The sequence below is a fragment of the Lathamus discolor genome, chromosome 1, assembly GCF_037157495.1.
Source record: "Lathamus discolor isolate bLatDis1 chromosome 1, bLatDis1.hap1, whole genome shotgun sequence".
Classification (NCBI taxonomy): Eukaryota; Metazoa; Chordata; class Aves; order Psittaciformes; family Psittacidae; genus Lathamus; species Lathamus discolor.
In genome coordinates this window covers 98,170,183-98,196,477 of record NC_088884.1, presented here as the reverse complement: position 1 = coordinate 98,196,477, position 26,295 = coordinate 98,170,183, and the positions used below count along the sequence as shown (strand labels likewise).

General features: G+C 50.0%; 1 protein-coding gene and 1 long non-coding RNA gene across 11 annotated transcripts in view; one reads left to right on the top strand and one right to left on the bottom strand.

The window, feature by feature from the left end:
• Positions 1 to 247: 247 nt before the first annotated feature.
• NOCT (nocturnin) lies at positions 248 to 9,047 on the bottom strand. 3 transcript variants are annotated; one of them, XM_065687332.1, is made up of 3 exons: positions 8,745 to 9,047; positions 3,245 to 3,511; positions 248 to 1,435 (listed from the first exon to the last, which is right to left on the bottom strand). In XM_065687332.1, the coding sequence occupies exons 1-3, from the start codon at positions 8,941 to 8,943 to the stop codon at positions 600 to 602; spliced, it is 1,302 nt and encodes a 433-aa protein (XP_065543404.1). In that variant the 5' UTR covers positions 8,944 to 9,047; the 3' UTR covers positions 248 to 599. The 3 variants fall into 3 exon arrangements, with proteins under 3 accessions (XP_065543404.1, XP_065543418.1, XP_065543409.1); XM_065687346.1 differs by lacking the exon at positions 8,745 to 9,047 and adding an exon at positions 8,544 to 8,631; XM_065687337.1 differs by lacking the exon at positions 8,745 to 9,047 and adding an exon at positions 6,259 to 6,772.
• Positions 9,048 to 9,256: 209 nt separating this feature from the next.
• LOC136018271 (uncharacterized) overlaps positions 9,257 to 26,295 on the top strand; it is a 49,936-nt gene continuing 32,897 nt past the window's right edge. For 3 of the 8 annotated variants that reach the window (XR_010614337.1, XR_010614326.1, XR_010614338.1), the window contains exons 1-3: positions 13,767 to 13,849; positions 22,818 to 23,337; positions 23,431 to 23,544. This is a non-coding gene — a long non-coding RNA (uncharacterized LOC136018271). Of the gene's footprint in view, positions 9,505 to 13,061; positions 13,174 to 13,766; positions 13,850 to 14,009; positions 14,111 to 22,817; positions 23,338 to 23,430; positions 23,545 to 26,295 lie in introns of those variants that run through there. The other 5 variants (XR_010614333.1, XR_010614332.1, XR_010614334.1 and 2 more) reach the window with 5 other exon arrangements.

The following is a 26,295-nucleotide window of genomic DNA, read 5'->3' as shown; positions in this document are numbered from 1 at the left end:
CTGCTCTTTCTGGAGGGGGCTTTCCTCACACTGTGCTATTATCCGTTCACTTGTAATGAAATCGTCATCCCAAATCATGTAAAAATGGGGACACTAGTGTGAGCTTAGATTTGTTCATGTGTAAACTGCATTAATTGGACCAGAAAAAGATTTAAGAGAACCTCACTGAGTAGCCAAGCCTCGTTCCCTTTGGTACTTGCACAAGCTAAACAGGAAATAAATAAAATCAGCATGCTCTCAGGGCAAGTTGTTTTACAAACACAAGTGTTTTGATTTAAATACTAAGGCCTCCACATTCATTAGAGGATTAAATCCTTAAACATGGGGTTAGTGAAAGGGTAAAGCTCATTTGCCTTCTAGTTTTCAAACCCTGACATGGCAAGAATACCACAATGAGAACACAGACTCCTTTCTTCCTCCCTTGGAGGATCCAGATTCACAAGCCCTGAAAGGCAGATGTGACTCCAAACAAGTGCCTGAAATAATGTTTTGTCAACAGTATTTCATCATCCTTCAATGGCTTCCAGCTTCAAAAGTCTTCTCTAAAATAAAACAGTGGTGAGTTAAGACACTGCAATACCAGGTGGCATTCCAACACATTACAGCAGTCTGTCGGGGTCTTGATTAAAACTAAAGTCACACACCAGAGACAGGTGATCAGAAGGGTAATTGAATGATGGCAGCCTATTGGGCCCTATTTGCTCTTCAGTCAGCAAGCCCAGGGCTGAGTTCACAATCAAGGCATGCTGGGAATACCAGATATAATCCAGCGTGTGCCGGCACTCTCCCGACGGCCGGATCTTCCAGGTGGTGTAAGGGGGCTCCGACTGCCCATCAGGGCTCAGCAGCTTGTACGCACTGTTTAGGTTGAGGCTGGAGTTGGAAAACTCTTTGTAGACCTCCTCAGTTGGCTCTGCATTGAAGTCTCCACAGATGATCAGAGGGATCTTTGCACCTTGGGTGATGCTCTTCAGGTTCTGGAGAAGATCACAGCCCTGCGCGGACCGAAACCTCTCCCAACCTGTACGGGCTTTGAGGTGAGTGACGGCAATGCAGAACAGTCTTCCAGTTTCGTTGCACTTCAGCGTCTGAGCTATGGCCACTTGGTTGGTTTTCAGATTCATGGCGGTTAGCCGGATGTTAGCGCTGTTGATGAGCTCAAAGCGGTCTTTGACAAAGAACAAGGCACAGCCATCCGGTCCGTTGTTCTGCTCCACATCCAGGCATGGGGACCATGGCTTCGGGAAGAAAGTACACTGGTAACCCAGTCTGCTGAGGAGTGGCTCAAAGGTGTCAAAGTAGTGGTCAACTTCTTGCAGGCACAAGATGTCCGGCTTGTACGCAAGGATTTCCTCCAGGATGAGGCACTTCCTCTCCTCCCATTTCAGAGCTTCCATGGGGCACTGAACAAAGTTGTCTTTGCCTTCACCAAGAGCTGGAATTAGCAGGGAAAGAGAGAGAAAAATAAAGTTACCAGTAGCTAAAACGGGCTGCGTTACTCCAGGTTTTGCAGAGGTAAGGCTCTGCTCTCAGGAGCCAACTCCCACCCTGCAGCAGGCAGTAGCGGCTTGCAGCCCTGTATGAGACCAGTCAGCCTGTCATGGTGTAAGAGGTTATAAATGGAAGCAGCACAAGGCTTTGCTTCCCCTGTAAAACACATTTACATCCCTCTACATGCAGGTGATGGGTTTCTCAGGAGGAGCTGCTGACTTTAAGGATGCCAGTGGGTTTGAGAACCCCTTCACAAAACACTGAAGTCTCTCCAAAAGAATGAACATGAGCTGGCTTCAGTGGGTGCTCGCAGCCCAGAAAGCCAACCGTATCCTGGGCTGCATCAAGAGGAGCGTGACCAGCAGGTCAAAGGAGGTGATCCTGCCCCTCTACTCTGCTCTTGTGAGACCTCACCTGGAGTATTGTGTGCAGTTCTGGTGTCCTCAACATAAAAAGGACATGGAACTGCTGGAACAAGTCCAGAGGAGGCCACGAGGATGATCAGGGGACTGGAGCACCTCCCGTATGAAGACAGGCTGAGGAAGTTGGGGCTGTTCAGCCTGGAGAAGAGAAGGCTGCATGGAGACCTCATAGCAGCCTTCCAGTACCTGAAGGGGGCCTATAGGGATGCTGGGGAGGGACTCTTCATTAAGGACTGTAGTGACAGGACAAGGGGTAACAGGTTAAAACTTAAACAGGGGAAGTTTAGGTTGGATATAAGGAGGAAATTCTTTCCTGTTAGGGTGGTGAGGCACTGGAATGGGTTGCCCAGGAAGGTTGTGAATGCTCCATCCCTGGCAGTGTTCAAGGCCAGGTTGGATGAAGCCTTGTGTGGGATGGTTTAGTGTGAGGTGTCCCTGCCTGTGGCAGGGGGGTTGGAACTAGATGATCTTGAGGTCCTTTCCAACCCTAACTATTCTGTGATTCTATGAAGTTCCCTTTACAGATACAAATTACAGACTCCTTCCCTGCCTTCCCAACAGTCACTACTCTGTGGTAAGTGCTTCCACATATGGCTGCCACACCCTAAAACTAAGGACAAAATGCAGTGGGATAGGACTGACTTAACAGAATATTAAGGCAGGCTCTAGATGGGGGATCTCCCACCCCAAAAGATTTTAAGATGAGGCTGTTGTATAAGTCAATTTACAGCTTTGATTTTAGGGGTCTGAGGGGAAAAAAAAAAAAAAAAAGAATCAGTTAAAATTATTTTGAAGAATTAAGAATTCCTGTAACAGATGTGAATCATCATAGAATCAGAGAATAGTTCAGGTTGGAAAGGACCTCAAGATCATCTAGTTCCAACCCCCCGGCCATGGGCAGGGACACCTCACACTAAATCCCTGAATAAGTTACAAAAAAAAAAAAAAAATAAATCAATTGAAATACTACAGAGAAGCTTTACAAATAATAAAACTTAGGGAAGGATGAGTCTTTTCTAGGGATTACCAGCTAAGAGTGACGGGTCATAGCTTTTTGACTATACTATGTTAGGTTTAGACAGGAATCCAGGGCTACCTTTGGCATCACAGTTGCAAGGACAGACTTTTTCTCCTTCCCTATAGGATGGAAGGCAAGCCACTATTCCAAGTGCTGAAAATGCCCCTCCAACCCTCAGCCTCACGTAGCTCACCTCACCCTTTGCTTTGCCAGTCCCAGTCATGCCTAACCACACAGACATATCTGCACTTAAAGGCCTTCATGGCTGCATTTCGTTTCAAGGTCACATCTTGAGCTTAGAGGCATCTCCTACCTTGGGCAAGGATGTTCCACTGCATGACCCGAATGGGGCGGTGGTTACTGGCAGCGTTCTTCAGGTCCACAAAGTTCCTCTGAAAGCGGGGTGGCCGTTTCTGCAGAACCATCTGACATTCCTGCAGCAGGTCCTTGGGGTCTATAGGATCCAGCCGTGCAGAGTCCGGCTGCTCCAGGCAGTCCTGGTGCTGGGACACGGCGCTGCTGCTCAACGTCTTGGTGAGTGCACTGTAGAGCTGGCTGGTGCTGTTTCCCATGGAACACACTGGAAGGGAAAAAATGGTGTTAGAGATGTCCGCTGTGACTCTCCTCGCCACTTAAGTACCCTGTAAATAACCTTGCTACAGGGCCAGCAATGTGTGGTTTCTGCAAGAGCCTGAGTCTGACACAAAATAAGAAGGATGCAGAGGTAAGGTTAATTCTGCCCAGAGTCTCACTGGGTTTTGCTTGTTACCAGGGGCTGCTGACTTCTGCAGCATGCAAATGATCTGGTTTAAGACACTGTGCAGGTGTCTTCTAAGGGAAGGAGTCTTTCATCCAGAACAGCAGGGCTAAGATTCACTTCTGCGTGTGTTGTAGGAAGCAGAATAGATTGTACTATTTTCCTCCTCCGAAGGGAGAGAGCCCAGCAGGTAGACAAATACTGCCTGCTCCTTATTTTGTGTGCGGCGTGTCTCTAATGGATACACATCCCAGTACCCTGTGCCTATTTGGGGTGCTTCTTGGCTTCCTTCCTGCAGAGCAGCAAGCACAGCGACTCATTCCCTCAGGTTAATATTTAATAGGAACCTCTGATCACAGCTTCACTTGCCCCAAAAGCAGCAACAAACATTTCAATGTGCACAGAGTGGCCAAATACTTCTGCTGGCTTAGACCTTTGGATGTGGAATGAAGGGGCTCATTCCAGCTCCCCTACAACCTCACCCTCCTTTCTCCCTTCATCTCCTTAGTCCTTCACGTTGTGCCCCAGCTTGGCAGCTTCCAGCACACCCTGCAGCCCGGCAGCCTTCCCCAGGTCTCCTTTGGCCATCTTAAGTACACATCCTTGCATTGCAAATAAGCAGCTGTGCCCCAGCTCTCCCTGTTAATGCACCTAGCCTCTGACCCCATGTCTCCCGCAGGGAGGCCCCCCATCCCACACTGGGTCACAGCTGCCACAGAGGCTGTGTCCCACTCTTCTTTTGCCCTCTGGTTTATGCACAGAAGGTGGCTGCAGCCCTCTTCTCTGAGCAGGGGTCAGCAGCAGAGCAACCCCTTTGAGAAAGTAGCCCTCATGACTACTCTGCTATAAAATACCTCCTTCTCCCACTTCACAAGAGCACAAGCAGCACAGTACAGCAGTAAATGCCCTGAGGCTTGCTTAGCGCAAGCACGCAGGAGACTATTAGTGTCAAGAGCACAGGGTAGATGTGGAGCAATTCACAGAGTTCATGACATCCTTACACATCCCCGCCTCAAGTCCCTGCCAGGGACAAGCACACTCCAAGATCTCTTCCAACCCTTCCTCAGGAGGAGGGCTTTGCTCTGAAGTGCCACCCCTACCACAGCACATGGGGAGCACTTGGAAGGAGGCTGTCTGCTCTTTTCCATGCTCAGTGCTCTGCCCAAGTAACCTGCCTGGACACTTGCTTTCCCTTCAAACACAGGAAGGCAGGAAGAGCAGCACTTGCACAAGAAGCATGAGTGACAGAGCTTCATCCTTGTCTCAACTTATTTACTGTGAATGTACTTTGCAAAAGTAAACTTGAGCAAAAGAAGTCCAGTGTTGCATGGCTGTTGCCCCACAGCAGTGTTTAAGTAAGTTTGTTTGTACCTTTCAGGTACTTAGAAGCAGAAAAGACTTGTCATCTCGTGGCAGATGCGGAGTGCTACCCAACACACTTGCATGCTCAACCTTTGCTAGTGTGAACTGCAGCATTATCAATCATAAGAGCTGGTGACAGACACATGATAGGGACAGACCTGGCTAGAGGGAAGGCAGGAAGATGGAAACGTTGACAGTTCAATAAACACACTTAGGAGTAAAAGAGAAAAGAAAGACCTGAGCAGAAGCCTCATGTCCTTGTCTTTGGGAAAACAGGTCCTTTTAAAGACGCTAAAAATACTTGTTTTAATACAAGCTCTGTATGTGTAAGCCAGTGGAACAGTGCCTCTGAACAGGTCTAAGAAAGTTGTAAATTGGGAATTTAAGTTGCATGTAGGACGTACCTCCCCATCTCCATCCTTTTACAGTACCAGAAGTTCCTCACACTGAGCCATAAGCTTGGGCTGACAAACATGAATGTCCTTCTTTGGGAACTGTGCTTAAAGCATTTCAGTTTCTGTAGCCTTTCTAAGTTTACAATTCTTGTCAAGAAGCCAAGTACTGCTGAAGTAGAAGAAATGCCATTTAATAGTGAGTGAATGAGGCCCAAACATGAAATCCCTAAGCAGGGGCCCTGATAGGCCGCGAGGGGATGGGGAGCAGGAACAAAAGCATGCTCTGTGCTGGTTACAGAAGGGTCCAGATCACACGCTACCAGAGCTGCCAGGCAGCCATGCAGAAACCCAAAGAAATCAATGGAGCTTTTAATGAAAGCTCCAAAGGGAGCTTCTTGCCTATTTTTGGGATAGGCACAACCCATAGCGAAGTGCTGCAGCTGGAAAGCTGTACTGGTGCTTACTACTGGAAAGCAGTACATGGTGCTTTCTGCTACCTCAGGGATGCCCTCAGCACCTCAGTACAGCCAGAAACCTTATACCATGTGCAGCATTACCTACAAATACACACCCCTGCCCTTCCCAGTGCCTGGCTAGGACTGTGCCAGGAGGGAAACCCACATGAAGGCAGTGTCTTCTGCACAGCCCCTGCCATGCCACTGATGAATACGGCTCATGCAGAGCTCTCCAAAGGAATAACAGGGACTTATTCTGCTGCAAAAAGCCATTAGCAAGAGCTTTGGCTGCTCACTGCTTAGCCTGAATCAGAAATCAGAGGGAGGATATTGAAAGGGAAATCTAGGTGTAATGTACCTGAGCCCAAAGTCCATGCTAAAGCTCTGAGCAGCATACATCTATTACAGTAGGATGAAGTCCAAGTTCGGTCACGCACTTGCCACACTGCAAAGTACTGTCTAAATCTCATCATCCCTCTGGTATCCAGCTCTTTGGGGAGAGTCAGGAATAACCCAGCCTGCATGGGATGTGCTATGGCCCAGCTGCAGCACAGATCCGACAGCTTTTAAAGTCAGTCATGTCTCTGGAAGGAAAAGGATCTTCTGTCTTCTCTTGAGAGCCCAGGGAAGGTTGGGTGAAAGAGGCCCTGGTCTGTAAATGGAACACTGTCAGGCCGGTTGTAGATGGCTTGGAAGTCCTTGGCTGAAGGGGGACTCATGCGAGAAGACTCCAGCTTAAGATGACTGATGAACTACTCAAATCCTTTGTCCCCAGAGTGCTGGAAGCATCACAGCACTGGCTGAACTGTTTTGCAGAACAGGGGCCAGCGCAGCAACCTGAACATTGAAACTCCAAACACAAAATCCATTTGTTGTTTTTGTAATGCTTAACATGTGCACAGCAGTGAGGCAAGTACAAGGTCACCATTGAGATCCTTACAGCTCAAGTTAAATGACCTGTAACTTGCTGGGACAGTGCTGCCAGTGCTGTGACACCATTGCGCTGGTGTACGCAGAGGAACAAGTGGACTCCTGAGCTTGCAATTTAGCATTAGGTGGTGAACATGGAGGCAATTCTCTTGGTTCAGTGTTGTAATGCAGAACACCAGCCCAGCAATTACTATTCAAGGTGCTTAAAATAAAAAGGCCTACCTCTCAGCAAGGGTGGTGCCACATCACATCAAGGGCAGAGAAAGAATCTAAACCATTCATTAAGCTTCAGAAGAATAGGGTGCAAAGCTCAAGGTTTGTTCATCCAGCAATAATAGCACAGATGAGATGAACTTCTAGGATCTTGGGCAACAAACATGGACTTTAAGTACTTTGCCTCAAAGATGAGGACTGCAGTGCACAGGTAGACCAGACTGTTGCAGAGGGGTATGACAGCCAGGACCCTTACCTGTTGGGCAAGGTGAACAGCACTCTGGTATCCCTTTGTTTCATCTCCTACCTCCCAGCACCTCCGCTGGCCAACAGCTCCCACCTTGTTCACCACAGGCATTTCACTGCCCATTGAATGGCTCCTCCACACCTACAGCCTGGTCTGCAGTTCCATCAGCCTCCACCACTGAGGCAGCCTGAGATGCCCTCACTGCAACCCCAGTTCCAAGGAGAAACTTGGTACATGCTGTCCCCATGTGACACATCCTATGCTACAGGGTATCATGCTACATATACAGCCTGGTTTCGGGCAGCGACGGAATTGCAGCCCTGGGCCACCCACACTCAAAGCTGCAGTTGCTGCTGCTTAGAGTTCCAGTCTTGATTTTGGCACCTAGGCCAGTCTTACGTGCAGTGGAGTGTGAACCCTCACACAGGGATTCAGAGAGCTCATCACAGCAAGGGAGGTGCTGCCTAGTCAACAAGGCAACACCAGAAAGAGAAGAAGGAAGCCTCAAATTCTGCCCTGAGTAATACACAGAATCAGTACTTGGCACAGGGATATCTCCCCTCTCCTACTGGAAAGCAGCAGATGACCACAAAGGTGGTCACTGCCCCAGGTTCCACTGGGAGCCTCTGCTCCGGGTGTGTGTTTTCAGCCATGTTCAGAAGCAAGCTGCTCATTGAGAGATGCGGCTTGAGGCTGAACGTGAGCAGCAGAAGCCTGGTGGGTGCGTCATCGCTTGCTCCAAGCCTCAGCACAGTCCAGTGGGCACAGAGGAGGGACAGAGGGAGGGAGCACAGTCCGTGCCAAGGTGCTGTCCTCACATGGACTCCAGGCAGAGCATGCACCCAGGGGCACATGGGACTTTGAACACTTTCCAGGTCTCATTTTGGGAATGAAAACCGGGACATAATCATTTAACGGTACAGGCAAGCAGGAGCCTGATGGTTTAGCATCACTGCCTTTGCCTACCTGAGGGTAACCCGGGCTTTTCCCACTTTCTCTAGTAGAGAAAAACCCACTGTGAGTCAAGTATATCCTACACAAAGTGCAACACTGGAAACGGAGGGAGCAGCTCAGTCAGCCAACAGCACAGCTCTGACAGCAAGATAAAGGCACTGGGACACCAAGCGAGTCCCTCAACGAGTACCTGGCTTCACCCCACGCAGCCATCTGCATTTGGGCACCTAGCCCTGGCTGAACCCCCCGTTTCCGGGCTGTGCAGCAGCGCCTGCCAGCTTGTCACCGATGGTACTCACTCATGCGTACGAGCGCAAGCCACGGCTGCTGCCTCAGAGCTGCAGGGCCGGCTGCGGTTTCAGGGCACCGCATGCACGGCAATGTAGTCCACGCGTTCCCGGCCCAGCCCGGGTTCCGGCGCCGGTTACTGGAGAGAGCGCTCCCGTGTAACCCTCCCCCGTTCCCGCAGCCGCCCCACACCTCCCTCCCCTGCCACCCACCTGTGCGGGGAGGCGCCCCCGGGCCGGACGGGCCTCCCGCCGCTGCTACTGCAGCCGCTGCCCGCGGGGCGGCGGGGCCGAGGGCGGGCGGCGGGGCGCGGGGCCGCGGCGGCAGGAGGGCGGCCGAGGCAGCCGCGACGGGCGCGCAGGAGAGGGCGGGCAGCGCCGAGCACAGGCAGCGCGCAGGGCCCTGGTACATGCTCCCGACGGGACGGGGCGGAGCGGAGCGGGACCGGACCGGACGAGGCGAGCAGCAGCTCCGCGCCCGCCCCGCGGCGGCGCTTATAGCGGCGGCAGTGGCGGCGCGCCGCGCGGCCGGTACATCCGGCACCTACCATCAGCAAGGGGGGGGGAAGCGGATGGACACAGCACGGGTGCCGCCGCCGCCCGCACTAAGCCCACCCGCTGCGACTGCGGGGTGGCATCTCCCGCGGCCGCTCCGCGCCTCCCGCTGCCGCGGGCTTGGGGCGCTGCTCCGGGAGGGGCCGAATGCAGTGTATGCGCTCCCGACTCACACCCCCGCCCCGGCGTGGAGTGGTGTCGCCCGGCGGCGGTTTTCCGCTGTGACGTCCGAGAGGGGAGCGTGCGGCTCGCACTGCCGTCACGGCGCGGGGGTCGGTGTGCCGGGGCCTCCCCCGCCCGCTGCCTCCCGCTCGCCCTTCCCCCGCCGGTGGGGGCGGGTCGGGCTGGCTCGGCCGTGGGCCCGGGAGCGAGGGGCTCCGCGCGCTGCCGCGCGAGGCGAGGGTGGTGACGTGCGCGGGTGCGTCACGCGGGAGCGGCGCCGGGCCGCCGCGCCCTCAGAGCCATGAGGGGAGAGGGAGGAAAGGAAAGGGAGGATGGAGGGAAAGGAGTAAAGGAGGAAGGGAAGCAGGAAGGATGCGGCCCCAGCCCCGCAGCTGGCAGTGTGGCTCCTTCAGCGCTAGCTCCCGTGGAAATGCGACTTTGACAACGTTGTGTGTTTTATGAAATACAGAGATCCCTTGGATGCAGGAGGGAGTTAGGCCAGGCAGGCTGCGTGCTGTCAACCCAAGTCTGCCTGACCCTCTCCTTCTCGCCCCTCATCCCTGTTTTCTTCTGACATCCCTGCTCCTTGCAGACCTCGGTTCTGATTCATACTGTCTTTGCTTTAAAGCTGCATGGTAGAGAGAGAGGTTTGATTGCTATGCGAAGCTGTGAGCCGTGGTTCCTTGCTGACCAGACGTGGTGCCTGACTGGGCTTGTCTGCTCTCAAGTCTGGGCACCCTTAGCAGAAGGGCAAACTCATGGCTTGAGAGTTTATTTCCATGCCTGTTATGTGTAGTCATCTGTAACCAGCTGCTTTTCAACCTCCTTTTTAGAAGACCAGAAGCTTCTGGAAGGAGGGTATGGTTGGTGATCTAGCTAATCTGTGAGCTAGCCTAAAACCCTGGCATTTCTAGCAGGATTTGGCAAAGAAATTATGTAACAACAGTGGTGTTAGGGATAGGTAACCCAGTTCTTGGTGTATTATCTGACACAACACGGCTGACAGATGACACACTTGGTGACGGGGAAGCTGCTCGCTGGCTTTGTGGTCCTGCTCAGGAGATGTGGCAGCTGGGCCTGTCTCTGAGCTCCGTGTCCTGAGCTCCGTGTCCTCAGCTCCTCTCGGGTGACTGCTGACATTCAGGTACATCTTAGCCTGATGGCTCTTCATGCTGCTTCTCCTGCCGCCGCAGGAGAACTGTTTGCCCCAGACCTGGCTGCTCGACCTCCTGCTCTAGCAGGAGTTTCACAGGGCTGCTCACTGCCCAGAGAGCTCAGCGGTTAAGTAACTACTGACTGGGAGGTATGATATGTGTATTATTCAGTTTATTACTCTGATGAGTAGCTGGGCTTAGGCCAAGCTGCCTCCTCATGTGATCTTCGGGAAGGAGGAGGAAGGAGAGGTTTCCTGCTTGGCACTGTTCTGAACATGCTTTTCACTGCTGCTTTGGGTGTTGGCTTTCCTAAACTGTGTGTGACCAAGCCAGCGTGACGGTAATGAAGGTGTTTTTGAAAGAAACAGAAGTTACTGATGCTGCATGAAGCTGTTTTCCACATCTAACGCTTTGTCCCTGGGATTTGGGAAGAATAGTAGTTTAGGTCTGAGGTATGAATCAGTGCTTGCTTGGCCTCTCTCAGGATGATTCAAAAGTCCTAATAGCCTGCCATGGGAGTTAAAATCCTTCTGAAAATAAACAAAAGATGCAGTTAATTTTAGCTACAAGCGACTTAGAAGAGAGAAGTTTCTTCGTAAAGCAATCTCAGCTATCTCATGCACATCTGCCTGTTTCCAGTTAGCTGAGAACAGCATCAAAGGGAGGAAATGGGTTCAGGCTAGAGTCTGCACAGACTGAGAGAAGTACTTTTTTGTTAACTTTCTGACCTGTTCTTACCCTGGAGATGCTGACGTTTCAAACATCCTGATTAGTGTACAGATTCTTAGTCCTTTTTCGGTGCTGTGGAAATCCCAGGCCCAGCGGAACTAAGTTACTAATTAAAAAGTACACGTATGACTAATGTTTTCCCAGCATGTAGTAAACCCGGTGATCTCACAAACTCCACTTCCTTGGAATTAACAATGAGCTGAGAATAATGATCCTTCCACCTCGTTGTTCATTCAGCTCCTTCCGACCAATCATTCCTATGTCAGGAAAGCGCTTGTGTTGCATTTGAAACTGCTGCCCTCACACTGCCAGCATTTTCAGCTTGAAAAAGCACTATCTGAAAGAAAACTGTGATCCTGGGGGGGATGGACCGTAATCACTGATATACCATAGTGGATTAACAGGAAAAAACCTGGCAGTTTGCCTCTGTGCAGCACAGAGGTTTATAACTTCACGGTGCACACGCATTCCAGCACCTTCTTATTCCTGCCATAAGCAAAGCCATTGCCTGGGGTGGTGGCTGCTGGCTGCTTTCGTATGGGATGTATTGTAGTCTTGGGATGCCCCTTTGCCTTGACACATCTCCAGGAGCCCTTTGTCTCCCTAGCATCACCCTGCTGTGGGGCATCCGCTGTCCCCAAGCAGCAGGGCTGGAAGTGCTCAGCTGCTCTCCCCTCTGTGCCTCACCTTGGGTTTGGGCACCTGGGAAGAAACTGGGAGCCAGGACACTGGCTTACATGAGGATCTCTGTGGGTTTGAGGGAAGCTGCCCTGAAGCAAGTTCATCTGAGGTGGCAGCAGTGCATAGGATGGATGTTTAAAACAGGCAGCGTTGCCATAGATAGCTGAGATAGCTTTCCAAAGCACTCAGCTCTGATTTCTCAAGTGTTTCAATGCGTAAAGTGGCTCAGAAAGTGGAGCTTTGCCACTTTAACCTAGTATCTGTCTCACTGAGAAATGAATAGCAATAAGTTTGAGCAGCATATGGTGAAGTCTTCCACACAGCTAAGGAGGAGAGAGGGAACGATACTGACACTTCTGGCATCTCATTAAATAAGCACGCATGTCACTTCATCTCAGATATGAATATATGCTGTAGTGTGGGTGATTAAATAGAGTACTTCATATTTATAAGTAGGCATCTGCCTAAGAGGTTTCTGCCTGTTGAATCAAATTTTCCAAGACTTCTACCCATGTCAGCCAGCCTTTGGCTGGAATTGCTCAGTAACTCTGAATCTACTTCTGACACTTAATAATTTTTTGGAATAATTATTTATGTTCTGAAGGCCTGCTGCACAGCTTTTTGGGGCATAGCCATTTCAATTTCCTTTTATAATGCAAGTGATGTTGAAGGGAGCTGCTGTGTGAATAGCTCCCCTTATAGCCACTGCAGACACTTTTGTTGCCATGCTCGCCTGCGTCTGAGGAAGAGGAGGATAGTTCATTTCCACTTGGCACATGAGGGAAAATGCTTTCATTCAGCCATTAGTCTGCCTTCTGACATGGGCACATTGTCCATTTATGTTGTTCATGTGACCACCAGCATTTTGGTGGTAGCTTCTGAACAAGCTGCCAGATAGTGACATGATTTCCAGAGGGCTCTAGAAAGGCTGGGCTCTGCAAGGGCTGGCAGGGCTGCTGGGTCCCCCTGACCTGCTGGCAGGCACTGGAGCCCTTAGTGGGCAGGAATGGTTCATGTGCCTCTACTGAGAGCATAAGGCAAATGGGAGGTAGGTAGAATGAGCACCATGGAGAGCTTGGGGTTTTGCATAACACTGGTTGATGCTTTTTACAGAGCCCAAATCAGTGGAACTCCTGGTGCTGATTTACTTTCTGGCACGCTGGTACTTAGAGGCAGGAGGCTGCCCATTAGCACCACTGATTGCAGCTGGTGCCTTGCTTCTCCCTGCTGCCCATTCAGAGGTGTTCTGCAAATTCTGCTCTTTGCTACGTGCTCCAAGGGGTGGAAGATTCAGCTTCCTTCACAGGGACTGCTTTGGGGGTGAGGGTGTCTTAGGCCAAGGTGAAGAGAATCTTCTTTGTGTGAGTATCATTTTTCCTTTCCCTTCAAGGTGCAAATGGATCTCTTTTTGGGAGGAGCATGTCCTCAGATTGGTCTAGTGACTTTCATTGTGTTGAAGGAAGCACAGTTTTTGGGGACAGGGTGTATAGAGGACTTTCTTCTTACTCTTCCCTCCTGTTCCCTGTCTCAGGGAGGTCTGGCTGGGATCCACTTTTCTTCCCCCTTTCAGTGATTGCAAAATGATGTGTTTGATTCCTGCACCAAGAAAACAGCCTCCAAATAGGGGCTGAAATTCTGTCTTGTGGGGGTGATGGGCATGAGCTGGGAGGAGAGGGGCAGAGTGAGAAGGGTCATTCCAGAGAGCTTTAGCTCTGCTCCTTTAGCTTTGAATTGTTTTGTTGTGGAACCTCATCCTGGCATTGCTAAGGGGTGGTAAAGAAGCTTCCTGTGCTCCTGTTCTGTGCACTGGGCAGCCGTGGTCTGGGGTGGAGAATGTCTGCCTGGCTTTACAGGTGAGCATCTCTGCTTCCTGGCTGCAGCATGTTCTGAAACAAGCCTAGGCACCACATATCGCAGCATGTGTGTTGCTTATGCAGATTGTGTTGCTCGTTAGCAGGCTTAAGGCTGAGAAACAAAGTGTAATGGAGACCACCTGGGTCCTGACCATCTCAACCCCTGGCTGTCTAAGCCCTTCAGGTAATCCAGTTTCCTGTTTCCAGCCTCATTTGAGGAGCCTCAGCTGTTTTCCAGTGGTAAGAGTGTAATACTGCTCTCTGCCTGGCCTAAATGGTTATAAATCAGAGTACTAGAGTTTTCATATCTGAATGATGGTGTTTTGGAAGTTACATTGCTGCTGTCTGGGCTCCTCTTGAAAAGCAAGTGATGGGTACTGATAGAGAGCTGCTGGCTATGACATGGAGATGCTGAGGATCCTTGGCTGGGCACTGCACTCCTCAGGTACATCTGCGTTAACATTCATCTTGGGAAACAAATACAACTGTTTCTGTTTGTCACGCTTTACTGCCCTGGTTTCACAGTACCTTGGTGTCTCGGTAAGTAAATTTGCCACTCAGTTTCCAGCCAATCAATTTGTTATGGAAGAGGGGCTGGAGCAGTGGAGCCAGCAGCTAAGCCCAGGGTGGACTTTCCCCCGAGGGGTCCGCTGGGCCGTGCTGTGGTGGTTGGGCTGCCCTGGAGACAGGACTGGAGGCAGCTCCCACTGCTGGCATCCATCCAGCCCTGGCTGGCGTCCAGCTCTGCCTTCTGTCGCGGGCCCTGCTGGTTGTGCAAGACCCTGTGTACTGGTATGACCCCGGATGGCTTTCATAACCCAGCCACTGGGGCTCTGGGGGCGCTTTGCCCATTGCCCTGCAGGCGCCCAGGGTCTCCTCATCACAGGGGCTTTGCTGGAGCAGGAAAGCCTGAAGTCCATGCATGGAAGCCCTTGGCACTGCTGGACACGCCAGAGCAGAGGCAGCAGAGGCTCCCTTTTGGGCAGCAGGCAGAGTTTTGGGCTTTGTGCACTTTCTGCAGCCACCCTATCACTGCTTTGCAGTGCTGAGCAGCCCCTGGCCCTGCTGCCCCGTTCCAGGGAGGTGAGCTGGCAAACCTGGAGGTTTTGCTGATCCCCAGCTGTGAAGGCAGGGAAGCGGTGGTGGCTGGCGGCTTCCCAAGCCACCAGCTGGGCTGTCTCCTCTCAGCAGCTGTGTGCCGGAAGGGATGCTCTGCCCAGGTGTTGTGAGCAAGTCATGGCAAGTGTGCCTGGGCTGTGCCTAGAACTGATTTTTCACCGCTGCAGAAATGTTGAACATATTCAGTAAAATCTCTCTGTGAATTGTCTGCTGGTAATGCAGCAGATATAGATTTAATGATGAATAGGGTTTGTCCCTGCAGGGCAGCCTTATGAGATGTAGAAAGGTACTGTGCTTTCTGCAGGTACATGCTGGAGTTTGGGTGAGACTGCTGTTTTCCTCAGAGAGCAGTTGGGCTTTCTGAGTTCATCATAGAACTGTAGAATGGTTTGGATTGGAAGGGACCTTAAAGCTCATCCAGTTCCAGCCCCCTGCCATGGGCAGGGACACCTTCCACTAGACCAGGTTGCTCCAAGCTCCATCCCAGCTGGCCTTGAACACTGCCAGGGATGGGGCAGCCACAGCTTCTCTGGGCAACCTGTGCCAGGGCCTTTCCACCATCACAGGGAAGAGCTTCTTTCTAATGTCTGATTTAAATCTCCCCCCTGTCAGTTTAAAGCCATTCCCCTTGTCCTGTCCCTACAGATTTCTTGTACCCCTTTAGGCACAGGAAGCTGCTCTGTGGTCTTCCTGGAGCTTTCTATTCTGCAGGTTGTGGTGTGAGAGGAAGGAGGTCTGGAGTGGGTAGCACAGCCACTAACTCGAAGCTTGAGCAGTCACTAGTTGAGACAGATCACCTACTCATGATAAGGAAATGAAAAAGATGGCAGCAGAGACATGACTTGTTTTTCCTGGGAGTTACTATGGGCCTTGCTTTTCACAGAAGTACTGCTTTATTGCTCCTGGGGTGAAGCCCAGAATGGGCAGTGTGTGGCTTATGGAGCTGGCTGAAGCCAGAGAGGTGCTCTGAGGTGGCAAATAGTCTGAAATGATACTGGGTTCATTATCTCTTGACTGCTTACTTGGTGGAAGTGTTGGTGAGTTGCCCAGGACCCTCCTGAGCTCCTGCTGAAGGTGTGTTTGTGTGACACTGCATCCTTGGCTTCTCAATGTGAGATGGTGATGCACCCGGCAGCTGACAAGGTGAGGACATGAAATAGATCCAAGAATGTGGTATTTAAAAAAAACCCCACAAACCAAAATCCCCTGAGACTTTGGGGTGATTTCAGGATTTCTGTCTGTTGGACAGACAAGGGGCAGTTTTGAACAGCTTGTCCTTTGTGTGGGAGCAGAGGCTGCCCTCTGAAAACTCCTTCATCTCAAGAAAACAGGACCTTTTTTGAGGCTAAATCCATTTCCCCTCCACTGAGCCATGTCCAGGACTGCAGCAAATCCCCGCTGGGGTGGACAGCAAGCCCTGGGCATGGAAGCTCGTGGGAGGGAGGAGTGGAGGGTGACCTGGTGCTGCAGTGAGGCAGCACAGAGGAAACCTGTGGATGGAAAGAGGTGCTTGCGCGTGCAGTGAAGCCACAGTGGTTGATCATTAGTGACTCCAGTTGGCCTTGAGCACGTATTCTGGAGGGGAAAGGCTGCCTGTCCCGCCATCCGTGACCAAACTGAGCATCCCTCCTGCGGTGCCATTCAAGATCCAAAGTCTAGCGATACGAAGGACTGATCTTCTTTCCAGCTCGGGGGTTCGGGGACACTGTCGAAGGGCATCATCCTGGCCTGAGGTCAGGGCTTAGCACTCCTGGCAGCACTTATTCATTGTACAGTACAGGGCAGACATACGAAGGACAAAACCCGCACTACACTGCTGCTGACCAAACCCCTACCGGGCTGCTGGTGGTAGGCGCAGCCGATTTCACATTGTCCCCAAACCTTCTGCAATTGCAGCTCTGACTTTTATGGTAAGAGTAGGAAATTACCATTTGACTGTGCTCATGGAACAGCACGGCTGTACCACTGTAAGCTGCAATGGCCTCTCTCCTCTTGAAGGAAGCCTTACCACCTCTGCTATCATCTGAATTTAAATGGCTGGGAGTGGACATGAAAGCCAGCTCTGTTTCTGGTTTCTGAGACAAGCAGGATAAATGAAATGCTGCTGCATCTCCAGGTGAGGTGTTGGGCAAAGGGCAGAGCTGGCCCTGCTTGCTGAAACTCGGTCAGGCTCTGCACACATTTCCTTGCCTGGAAAACACTGAGGTTTCACTGAAAAATAAACATAGCCTGAGGCTGTTTTAAAGGGTGAAAAACAAGCTCACGTGTCTGGTGGCATCAGGTCGTGGGATGAGTTTTGTACGTGGGTTTTGTAGCTTTCGGCATGTGACATGAGCTCTGTGTTGTTTTAATTGTGTGGTGTTGGGGTCTGAGCTGGCTTGGGGAGCTCAGCACAGCTGGACTGATTGCACAGCTGCTCATGCAGGTGTATGGTAGAGCAGGGGCCCTTCCAAAACAGTTTGATTAATAAGCACTGTACCTGTTCCAGCACGTTGTGTCCAAGCCATTCAGTGCCTTCCGCTGAGATAGATGGTGAACTCTGCAGCTGCTCATTTTTAATAACACCCCCCGCTCCCAGCACTATATATTAATCACATGTGAGATGATGATTTTTGGTGATAGCACTTCTTTTTTTGCAATATCACTAAATCAGTGTTGGCAGCATTAGTGCTGTGTGCTGCATGTCTTTGCTCTGATGATGTGGTAGTGCTCTGCTGAGGCTGCTTGCAGGGAGAGATGACATTGCCTTAGCTGTGGGTGGAGGGTGCTGGGACCCTGGGGGTCTGGGTGATAGGGAGAAGGGTGCTGGGACCTTGGGTGTCTGGGTGATGGGGAGGAGGGTGCTGGGACCTTGGGGCTATTTGTTTTTCAAATAGTGTTTGCTGTAGTTTATTTGATGCGTTTTCCAATGACTGTTCTGCTGCCAAGTTGCTTTGAGACAAGCACAGGGCTGCCCCCAGATCAGCCCCTCCTGAGTGTGCATGGGGCTGCCTTCAACTAGTGCAGGAATCCCGGGCTCACCGTGGAAAGTGGATGGGCTTCTTCTCAAATCAGGGAGAGGTGCCAGCATCACCTCTCAGCACCGGTGGCCCTCAGTGGTGCTCACTGGGCTGTTTGCACAGCCGTCAGAGATAGCAGGGCATGTCTCATCGATTCCTCTCATGATCGATGTGCTATCTTCTGCTTTATTTGGCACTGCCACAAGAGCGCTGCCACTCCTGCCCCTTAGCTGTTTTCTTTCGCTTTTGACCTGTCTCCTTTTTAGAGTTGAGTCTCTTTGCAGTCACCCCTCCCACATACCCAGTGTCTTTCTTCCATAGCTGCAAACGCCGTGCCTTTCATTCGCCTGGATGTTAAAGAGATTATAGGATGTGTAAGAGCACCTCCTTGTGTTCATGACAAACCTGGCATCTGCTACAGGTGAAGTTACAGCTGTTTTCCATCTCCCTTTCCGTGGTTGCCACCTTGGCCGCGGTTTGAAGGCAGTGGGCTCCGAGGCAGGCAGGCAGCATGCTATCCGCACCCCAGCCCTCCCTCCAGCTTTGGGAGCCTGCTGTCTGCTCCCCTGGATCTTTACTGCTGTAGAGGGGAGCTACGGCAGAGATAGGATCTGTTTCTTGTTTCCATCACTAGGTTGTCAGGCCCAGGGGAGACATCCTCATGGAGGAGGTAGGGCAGAGCCGTTCTCAATGTTTAGGCTAATTGTGGTGCTGAGCACTTGAACTCCTGGTCTGAGTCCCTCCAAGCAGTGTTGCCTGTTACTCAGCTCACAATTGAACTGCTCTGCTTAGTGCTGAATGTATGCACCTCTGCTGCTGGAGAAATACTTCTTCCAATGTGAGAAGAGACATGGAGCTCATTAAGAGCTCTTTGCATGCCAGGGCTCAGGGTGAGTGCTCAGGAAGACTGGTGTGGCTGCAGGGTGGAGAGGAACAGAGCTTTTTAATAGCAGCAGTGAGGGGCACTCAGGTTCTTGTCACTCCGCAACAGCTGATCAAGTTACCCAGGCTTCTTCCCCTGCAAAAATAGCTCCAGTAATTGTAATTACAGGGTTTCATTACATTGTCCAGGGTGCAAAGGCCAGAGTTGCCACTAAGTGTTCTGGCACCACAGCAGCTGCAGATGTACCTGTTGCAGGTATAATTACAAGGATAGGATCTCTCATCGCCTCCTTCCATGCATTAGTGGGCTCCAGCCAGCACTTGGCAGCCCTTCCAGCAATCAGAAATGTCCTGTGAACTCAGCCTTGCTTTCAATTATAGTTTTTTTCCCAGGCAAGTGAAATGCAGAGCTTCGCAAGCACGCAAGTTTTGTTGCTAGGTGAATAAATGAGTTTCTGCTGGGTTGTAATTCTGCCTTGTTTGCAAGTGACCCTTGGTGATCTCCCTTCCAGCATTTCCAAATCCCGGTCTCGGCTCTCGCAGGTGCAGCCCTGTCTCTGCAGAAGTTCGGTTTTCCTTCACTAGATGTCACTGTCTATACAGGGAATTTCTGAAGCCGGCAGAACGGATGGTTAAATTAAGCGGGGTAGGGGGGGAAGGCAAGCTATTTGGAGAGGGCGTGTAAGTGACTAAAACCCGTATTTTCAATTATGCTGATATTAAGGTTTTCCTCTTCTTCATCCCCCTTCAGTTTGCGAATGACATTCAGTGCTGCTTATGTTTCCTGAGAACCCTTTCCTAGCCAGGCATGGGAAGCTGGTGGCCATCTGGCCCTAGTCTGTCCTTGCCATTGCAAAGTGCAGGTGGTAGGACTGAGCATGCTTTAATCTTCTTTCTCTGAGAGCACAGACCAAACCCAATAGTAAATGAGAAAGAGCCCACACTGCATCCACACTGCAAGGAAGGAAAAATGTTCATCTAGTTTCTGGAGTTTACATATAAAAAACCCCCAGTCTTTCTGGGTTGTGGCGTGTTTTAATTTACCCTTTAATTAAGCTGACAGGGTGACTAGGCTACAGAGAAATAAGAGTACATGCTATGGGAAATTTTTGCTGGCCATGTTAGCCTCCGTGTTTGTGTTATCTTAGCTGCAAAGAATAAATATTTCTTGTATGGCATAACATCATCCCCTCCTTTTCCTTCAGGTTTTTATTAAATTCTAAGGATGCTTCAGCCAGATAGTTATGGCACTAATAAGCAGTGCTTTAGGAAGGGCTGATAACAAGGCAAATCTGGCTTTTGCTACTTTTTATTTACGTTCTGGTGTGGGTTTAGCATCATAGATGTCCTCAGCATTACAGAATTTGCTTCCTTAAAGATTTTAACTTGGAAGAGAACCTCAGAAGCTGGGCTTTTTTACACTGGGAATATTGCTGCTTTTCAGTTTGGTGGGCAATGGAGCATATAAACACTGCCATAACAGACCTGCCTTTATTTTACTGCATGGCCTTTTTTCTCTCACCCCTAAGGGATGACATGCAGGCACCCTTGTGCATCACACTGATATCCTCATGCACAAGTAAGATAAAACCTCAAGTGTCCTGGATGCCCTGCCCGGTGGGCGAGGGTGCTGCAGCGATGACCTCCTGGGATGCAGGCTGACCTGCCACAGGGTGAGATGCTCATCTTGTCTAAACTGTGTTGCTAAGAGCTCATGAGAGAGAGGTGAGAGGGCTACTTGGACCCTCAGGTCTCACGTAGGGTCACATCTTTTCTTTCCTGTCCATGGGCTGTTTCTACCATCCCCCTGCTGTGCTGTGCATCAGCCCAGAGCAAAGAGTGTTTGCAGTGTGTTGCTCACTATTCTCTTGTGACCTCGGTAATATACATAGGAAGGGGGTCCTATGGGCAGGGACAGCTTCCACTAGACCAGGTTGCCCAAAACCCTGCCCAACCTGACCTTGAACACTGCCAGGGATGGGGCAGCCACAGCTTCTCTGGGCAACCTGTGCCAGTGCCTCACCACCCTCACAGTGAATAACTTCTTCCTAATATCTGATCTAAATCTCCCCTCTGCTAGTTTAAAACTATTCCCCCTCATCCTAGTCCTACCTGCCCCTGCAAAAAGCTCCCCTTTCAGATTTCTTGTAGCCCCCTTTAGGCAGTGGAAGCTGCTCTGAGGTCTCCCTGGAGCCTTCTCTTCTCCAGGCTGAACAAGCCCGCTCTCTCAGCCTGTCTTCATAGCAGAGGTGCTCCAAATTTGGAAGTAATCACCACCACCCCACAGATGCAAATCTAACAAGTGGTCCTGCCCATCCAGTAAAGCCTTGGATGGGACTTGTGTGTTTGAGTTGCATCCCCTCGCATGTCTGAAATAATTGATTTCTTCAGCAGCTCTGCTCCCCTCTTGGTGGAGCAGGAGACAGGCACTGAATCCCTCAGTGTGACACTTGCAGATCTGGTGATAAAGTGCAATGGCTCTCATAATTTTATTGTTTATCAGGATGCAAGCAAAATCCTTGATCTAATGTAAACTCTGTGGCTTTTTGAGGTGCATGTAGGGACACAAAGCACTTGTATTGTGGTTTTGCTGCAATTTGTCTCTGTTCTCATAGTAGCTACTTAGCAAAATTTTCCTATTCTGCTTTCATTAGTGTACAAGAGCTGCAGGGGCACTTTCTGCAATAGTGCAATGAGCCATGCAACCTCTGAACTCATCTTCTCCTTCCTATTTAATCTTGGTGAGAGCACAGCAGAGCCCCGGGCTGTGGGCTGGAAGGATATGCCCCACGTGAAGGGGGAGCTGAAGGGTGCCTGGCAGCACCAGGTGTTATGTCTTGTCTTTCTATAATGGGGTTCTCTTGCAGAGGAAAAAGGGAATGAGGGTATATGAAATAGGGTGATGGCTTGAAATCATCTTCACTGTGGTCTGTAGGGTTCTGTTAAACCAAAAGAGAAATGGAAAGAGCAGCTCTGTGTTGGATGACCTCATAGCAGCCTTCCAGTATCTGAAGGGGGCCTACAAGGATGCTGGAAAGGGACTCTTCATTAGGACTGCAGCTATAGGACAGGGAGTAATAGGTTCAAACTTAAACGGGGGAAGTTCAGGTTAGATATAAGGAAGAAGTTCTTCCCTGTGAGGGCTGTGAGGCCCTGGCACAGGTTGCCCAGAGAAGCTGTGGCTGCCCCATTCCTGGCAGTGTTCAAGGCCAGGGAGTCTTGGGATGACATGGTCTAGTGTGAGGTGTCCCTACCCATGGCAGGGGGGCTGGAACTGGATGGTCTTGAGGTCCTTTCCAGCCCAAACCATTCTATGATTCTTTGAATATCAGTTACTGCTTTTAAAAAACATGCTTAGAAAGGCTTGGAGTGAAAATAATGTGTAGGGAGAAAGCCAGGAGAGACGACTGAAAAATGGCAATTGCTTTTTGTAAAAGAGTTAAAGAAAATGGAACAATATTAATTTTGTTTGGAATTTATAATCAAAGGGAAGGTTACCATTTTGATTGGAGATGGAAAATTGCCTGATTATCTTAACTTTTTTTGTGCCTGCATAGGGAAATGTTTCTCTGCTGGTGAAGTGAAGGAAAATATAAAAAGGAGATGATGGAAAGAGGCATAAAAGATGCTGCTTTTGTTTCCACTTTATATTCTGCTACCGGCATTAGCAAACAATACTGTTGCTTTTCAGAGCTGTTCTCCTGCATGTGAGGTCTCCCTGTGTGTGACAGCGATGCACAGGCTTTGGCAACTGCAAATCCGGATTATTTCTTTGCTTTTCTGTAACTTCTTCAGCTCTGCCTGGCTCCAGTCTGTTGGCTGGTTTTTTTCAGCCTCCTCGTCTGTGAAATGGGACAATTCCTGTTTGTTTTCTAGAGGATGTGGGAAGGTTGAGGATTTTTCTCTTTTTGACATATCCAAAACCAAAAGGGTCTCGAAGGTTTTCTCTTACTCAGTTTGGAGAAGGAGGGATGCAAGGCTCGAGCATCAGGGGTAGTGCGAAATGCTCGATCTTGGCAAGGGTCTTTTCTGAGCTGGTTTCCGTAGACCTGTCTGGCAATCCAGTCACTGAAAGGAAAATGAGGTGGAAACCCTGAGCCCACAGCTTGACTGTTTGTGGTGAATATAATTTATCTTATTTATTTCTTGCAGCTTTCTAATGGCAGTATAACCCCACCTCTGCTGCCAGCATCTTGAGGCCTTTTGGAAGGAGCTGGGAGATGTCGTGCGACTGGCTGTGAATTAGAGGAGAGTGGAGCTGTGCGGAGGGACAAACAGCATCAGCTGGCAAGTGCTGGTGTGCCCTTGCTGTGTGCTCATGCAGGGCTGCCTGCTTTCTCTGCTGAGCAGGGCTGAGAGACCCTGCCAGCACTGTGCTCCTGCTCCAGCACTCCTCCTGCAGATTTTCATCCGTTTCTTAAAGCCCACCTACAGGCTCAGCTTGGCTTTGGAAGCCAAAATGTGAGCGAACATCAAGCTTCCCGATCCCTTCAAGGCAGAATAAATCCCGTGAAGTGGAAGCTTTTATTTTTTCAGAGGAGTTGCCTGTGCCCGTCAAACTCCCTAGCACCAGGTCATCTGGAAGGTGAAGGGGTGCAATCACCGTACTTGCATGCAACACCTCCAGTCTTGCCTTGTGAATCGTGGAGGTGACGTTTCCCCCAGCCTACATGTGTGTGTAAGGACAGCCCAGCAAGGGTGTCACTCCTTCCCCGATGTGTGAAAGACTGATAAAAGCCATTGTAGCTGTTTTTTCCTCTTCCAGGGGCTGTCACAATCTGTGTGAGGGTGGAAGAGCGTTTCTCAAACAAGCCTCAGTTCTCGCAAACTACTGCAAGCCGGCTGAGTAGCACAGAGGAGGAAAGACAGTATTAAGAAGGTATTTCTTTTTGCAGCAGTACGTGAACAGAGAACTGCTGAAGCCGTGGGGCTGCAGGAGGAGCCTTGCTCTGACTCAAGCACAGGTACTGAGAGCAGAGCTGATGGTGGTACTTCTGCTCTCGGCTTAAAATACTGCCTCCTGGGTGCAGAGTGCTTAAAAACCCCAGGGTAAATAAGAGAAATGGTCAATAAATAGTGCATATATGGCAGAGCATTCCTTTAACCAATTCTCACCTCATACTCCACTAGGCTGAGCTGGCCCCATCTCATCTCATGAGAAGGGCTTTTCCTTTGAGTCTTCTCCCAGGTAACAACCGATAGGACAAGAGGTAACAGCCTCAAGCTGCACCAGGGGAGGTTTACATTGGGTATTGGGAACAATTTCTTCACAGAGAGGGTGATCAGACATTGGAACAGCTGCCCAGGGAAGTGGTGGAGTCACCGTCCCTGGAAGTGTTCAAAGAAATGTGTAGATGAGGCCCTCAGGGACATGGTTTAGTGGTGGACTTGGCAGTGCTGGGGTCATGGTTGGACTTGATGATCTTAAAGGTCTTTTCCAACCTAGCTGATTCTATGATTCTCATGCTTGCCAAGCCTTGGCCCAGTACCTGAGCTTCCACATCTCACCTGGGCAGTAGCTGTGGGGAACAAGAGGTGTCTGGGCTGTTCTGGGCACGGGGTGCTTCAGTGGTGCCTGGAGATGGTGGCTTAGCACACAGAGGTGGGGATGAGATAAAGACAAGCCATGTTTTTCCTAGGCTGTTCACTTCCCAGTATGCAGCCTTTTTAAGCTGCTCTTATATTTCCGAATGCTGCAGCATGCTTGATTAGAGCTGGTTAGCATGAACTGCTAGATGTTGGAAACTAAAATGGTTTGCTTTTGTTTCGGTGATGTCTGGAGAATTTGGGAAGCTGTTCAGGGCTTGCTCCCTTTCAAGAGCAAGGACGAGCCTTCTGTGGTTGCATCCCCCTCCCTTGACTCCCCTCTCACAGCAAGTCACTGAATTTTTAGCATGTCCTTCATGGAAATAGCTCCTTAATATCAGTTGAGCTTTTTTCAGATCTCTCTGTCTCTTGGTGTTTCTCTGTTCCCTTATCTTGTTTATGAAACTGTATTATGTGAGACAAAACTCATTTGTTGGTGAGGAAGGGACATTGTACTCAGTGGGATATTTACTGTGTACCTGAGGTATAATCTATCCTCTGCAGTGATACAGACTCCAAAATGAATGGGTATTTATTTATAATAATATAGCAGACAGTCCATAGGGAGGTGTCAACTTGTTTGTAATCAATCTGTGCAATGCTCTGGTTGCAGCACAATAACACTTTGCATTAAGTGATGAATTGGTTTAGTCTTCTTATTCTGACTGTCATTTTTCCTCACTGAAGACGCATTGCCTCCATTATGTGACCCTTGTAGCTGAGCACCATGTATCCACGGGTGCTTAAAAGGGAGTGGTGAGATCATGTGTATTCCTGTGTAGAAAGGGAAGAGAGCAGCCCCCCCCAACACCTGTGCTGTTGATTAGAGGGAGTAATGGGTTCCAAATAGGTGGCTGGGTGCAGTGTGAGCCACGCTTGCGGTGAGGTAAGCAATGATTTATTCTGCTGAAGTGGGTCATTATTGAACCAACATTGTATTTCTGGATTGATTTCAACTCAGACCCTGATGACAGAGTGGATATTATACTGCTGGAGAAACAGACCATCCATGATAGCAAACAAGCTCGGTATATTTTTAAAAGAGACATTCTTGGTATGCTGGCAAAAACAGCAACAAAACCTCTATGAAAAGAACTGAATTTGGGTGCTACAGAGATGCAATCAATATGCCTGTGTCAGAAATATACGGCTGTTACCATCAAAGAGGAAAACCTGCCTATTGCTCAGTAGCTCATGAGCGAGTTGCCAGGAAAATAACAACCTGCTTTATGAAAGGTACTGTAGAAAATGCAGTCGTATAGTCATACTTGCAGGCTGTCTTGGCTGGGGTCTGGATGCTTCACAAGGTGATGCTGCCTGGAGAAGGAGGGCTGAACTGTGGGTGCCAGCAGGGCTGTGGAATGGGGAAAGTGGGACTGGTGGTTGTTTTTTTTTTTTGGTCCCATGTCCATCCCTCACATGCTTCTCCAAAGCCCACGACACCCCCTGTGCTGTTTCTGTCAGGTCATTTGCCTGGATCACTTGTCCAACAGGTCTGTACCTCCAAGATGTCCTTTAATGCAGCAGGTTGGGCTGCCCATGTGCACCTAGGCTTGTCCTGCACTTGAATAGGCTTGAGGGCTGAGAGACTCTTAAAAGCAGCAGGAGGAGAAAACAGGTCCATGTTTTTAATCTTCCTGTTCCCTTGTGATACATAAAGAAAAGCTTGCAAATGTCCTTCTGTCTTTGTAAAATCAGAAATACCAGGGCTATGAAGTCTGTTCTTCACCATATTTCCCTGGAGGCAACACAAATGTCTCTGCTCTCAAAGGAGCAGCTGGGGTGTGCAGAGACAGCTCTTCTCCTTGTCTCTGGGAGTTAGGGAAGGGGGTGAAGAAAATACACAAAACACTTGATACCTACTACATATTCTTAGAAACAACCACTCTGTTTTCAGTCAGAGTAGCTGAAATAACAGTCCTTCCCCTCTGCCACTTTTCCATAAAGCCTTCTAAGAAAAATGGAGTAGGTAAAAATACACTGAAGCACTGGGGAGAAATTAGCAGGTTTGAAAGAGCCTCAAGAATAATCTTGGCACCGTTTT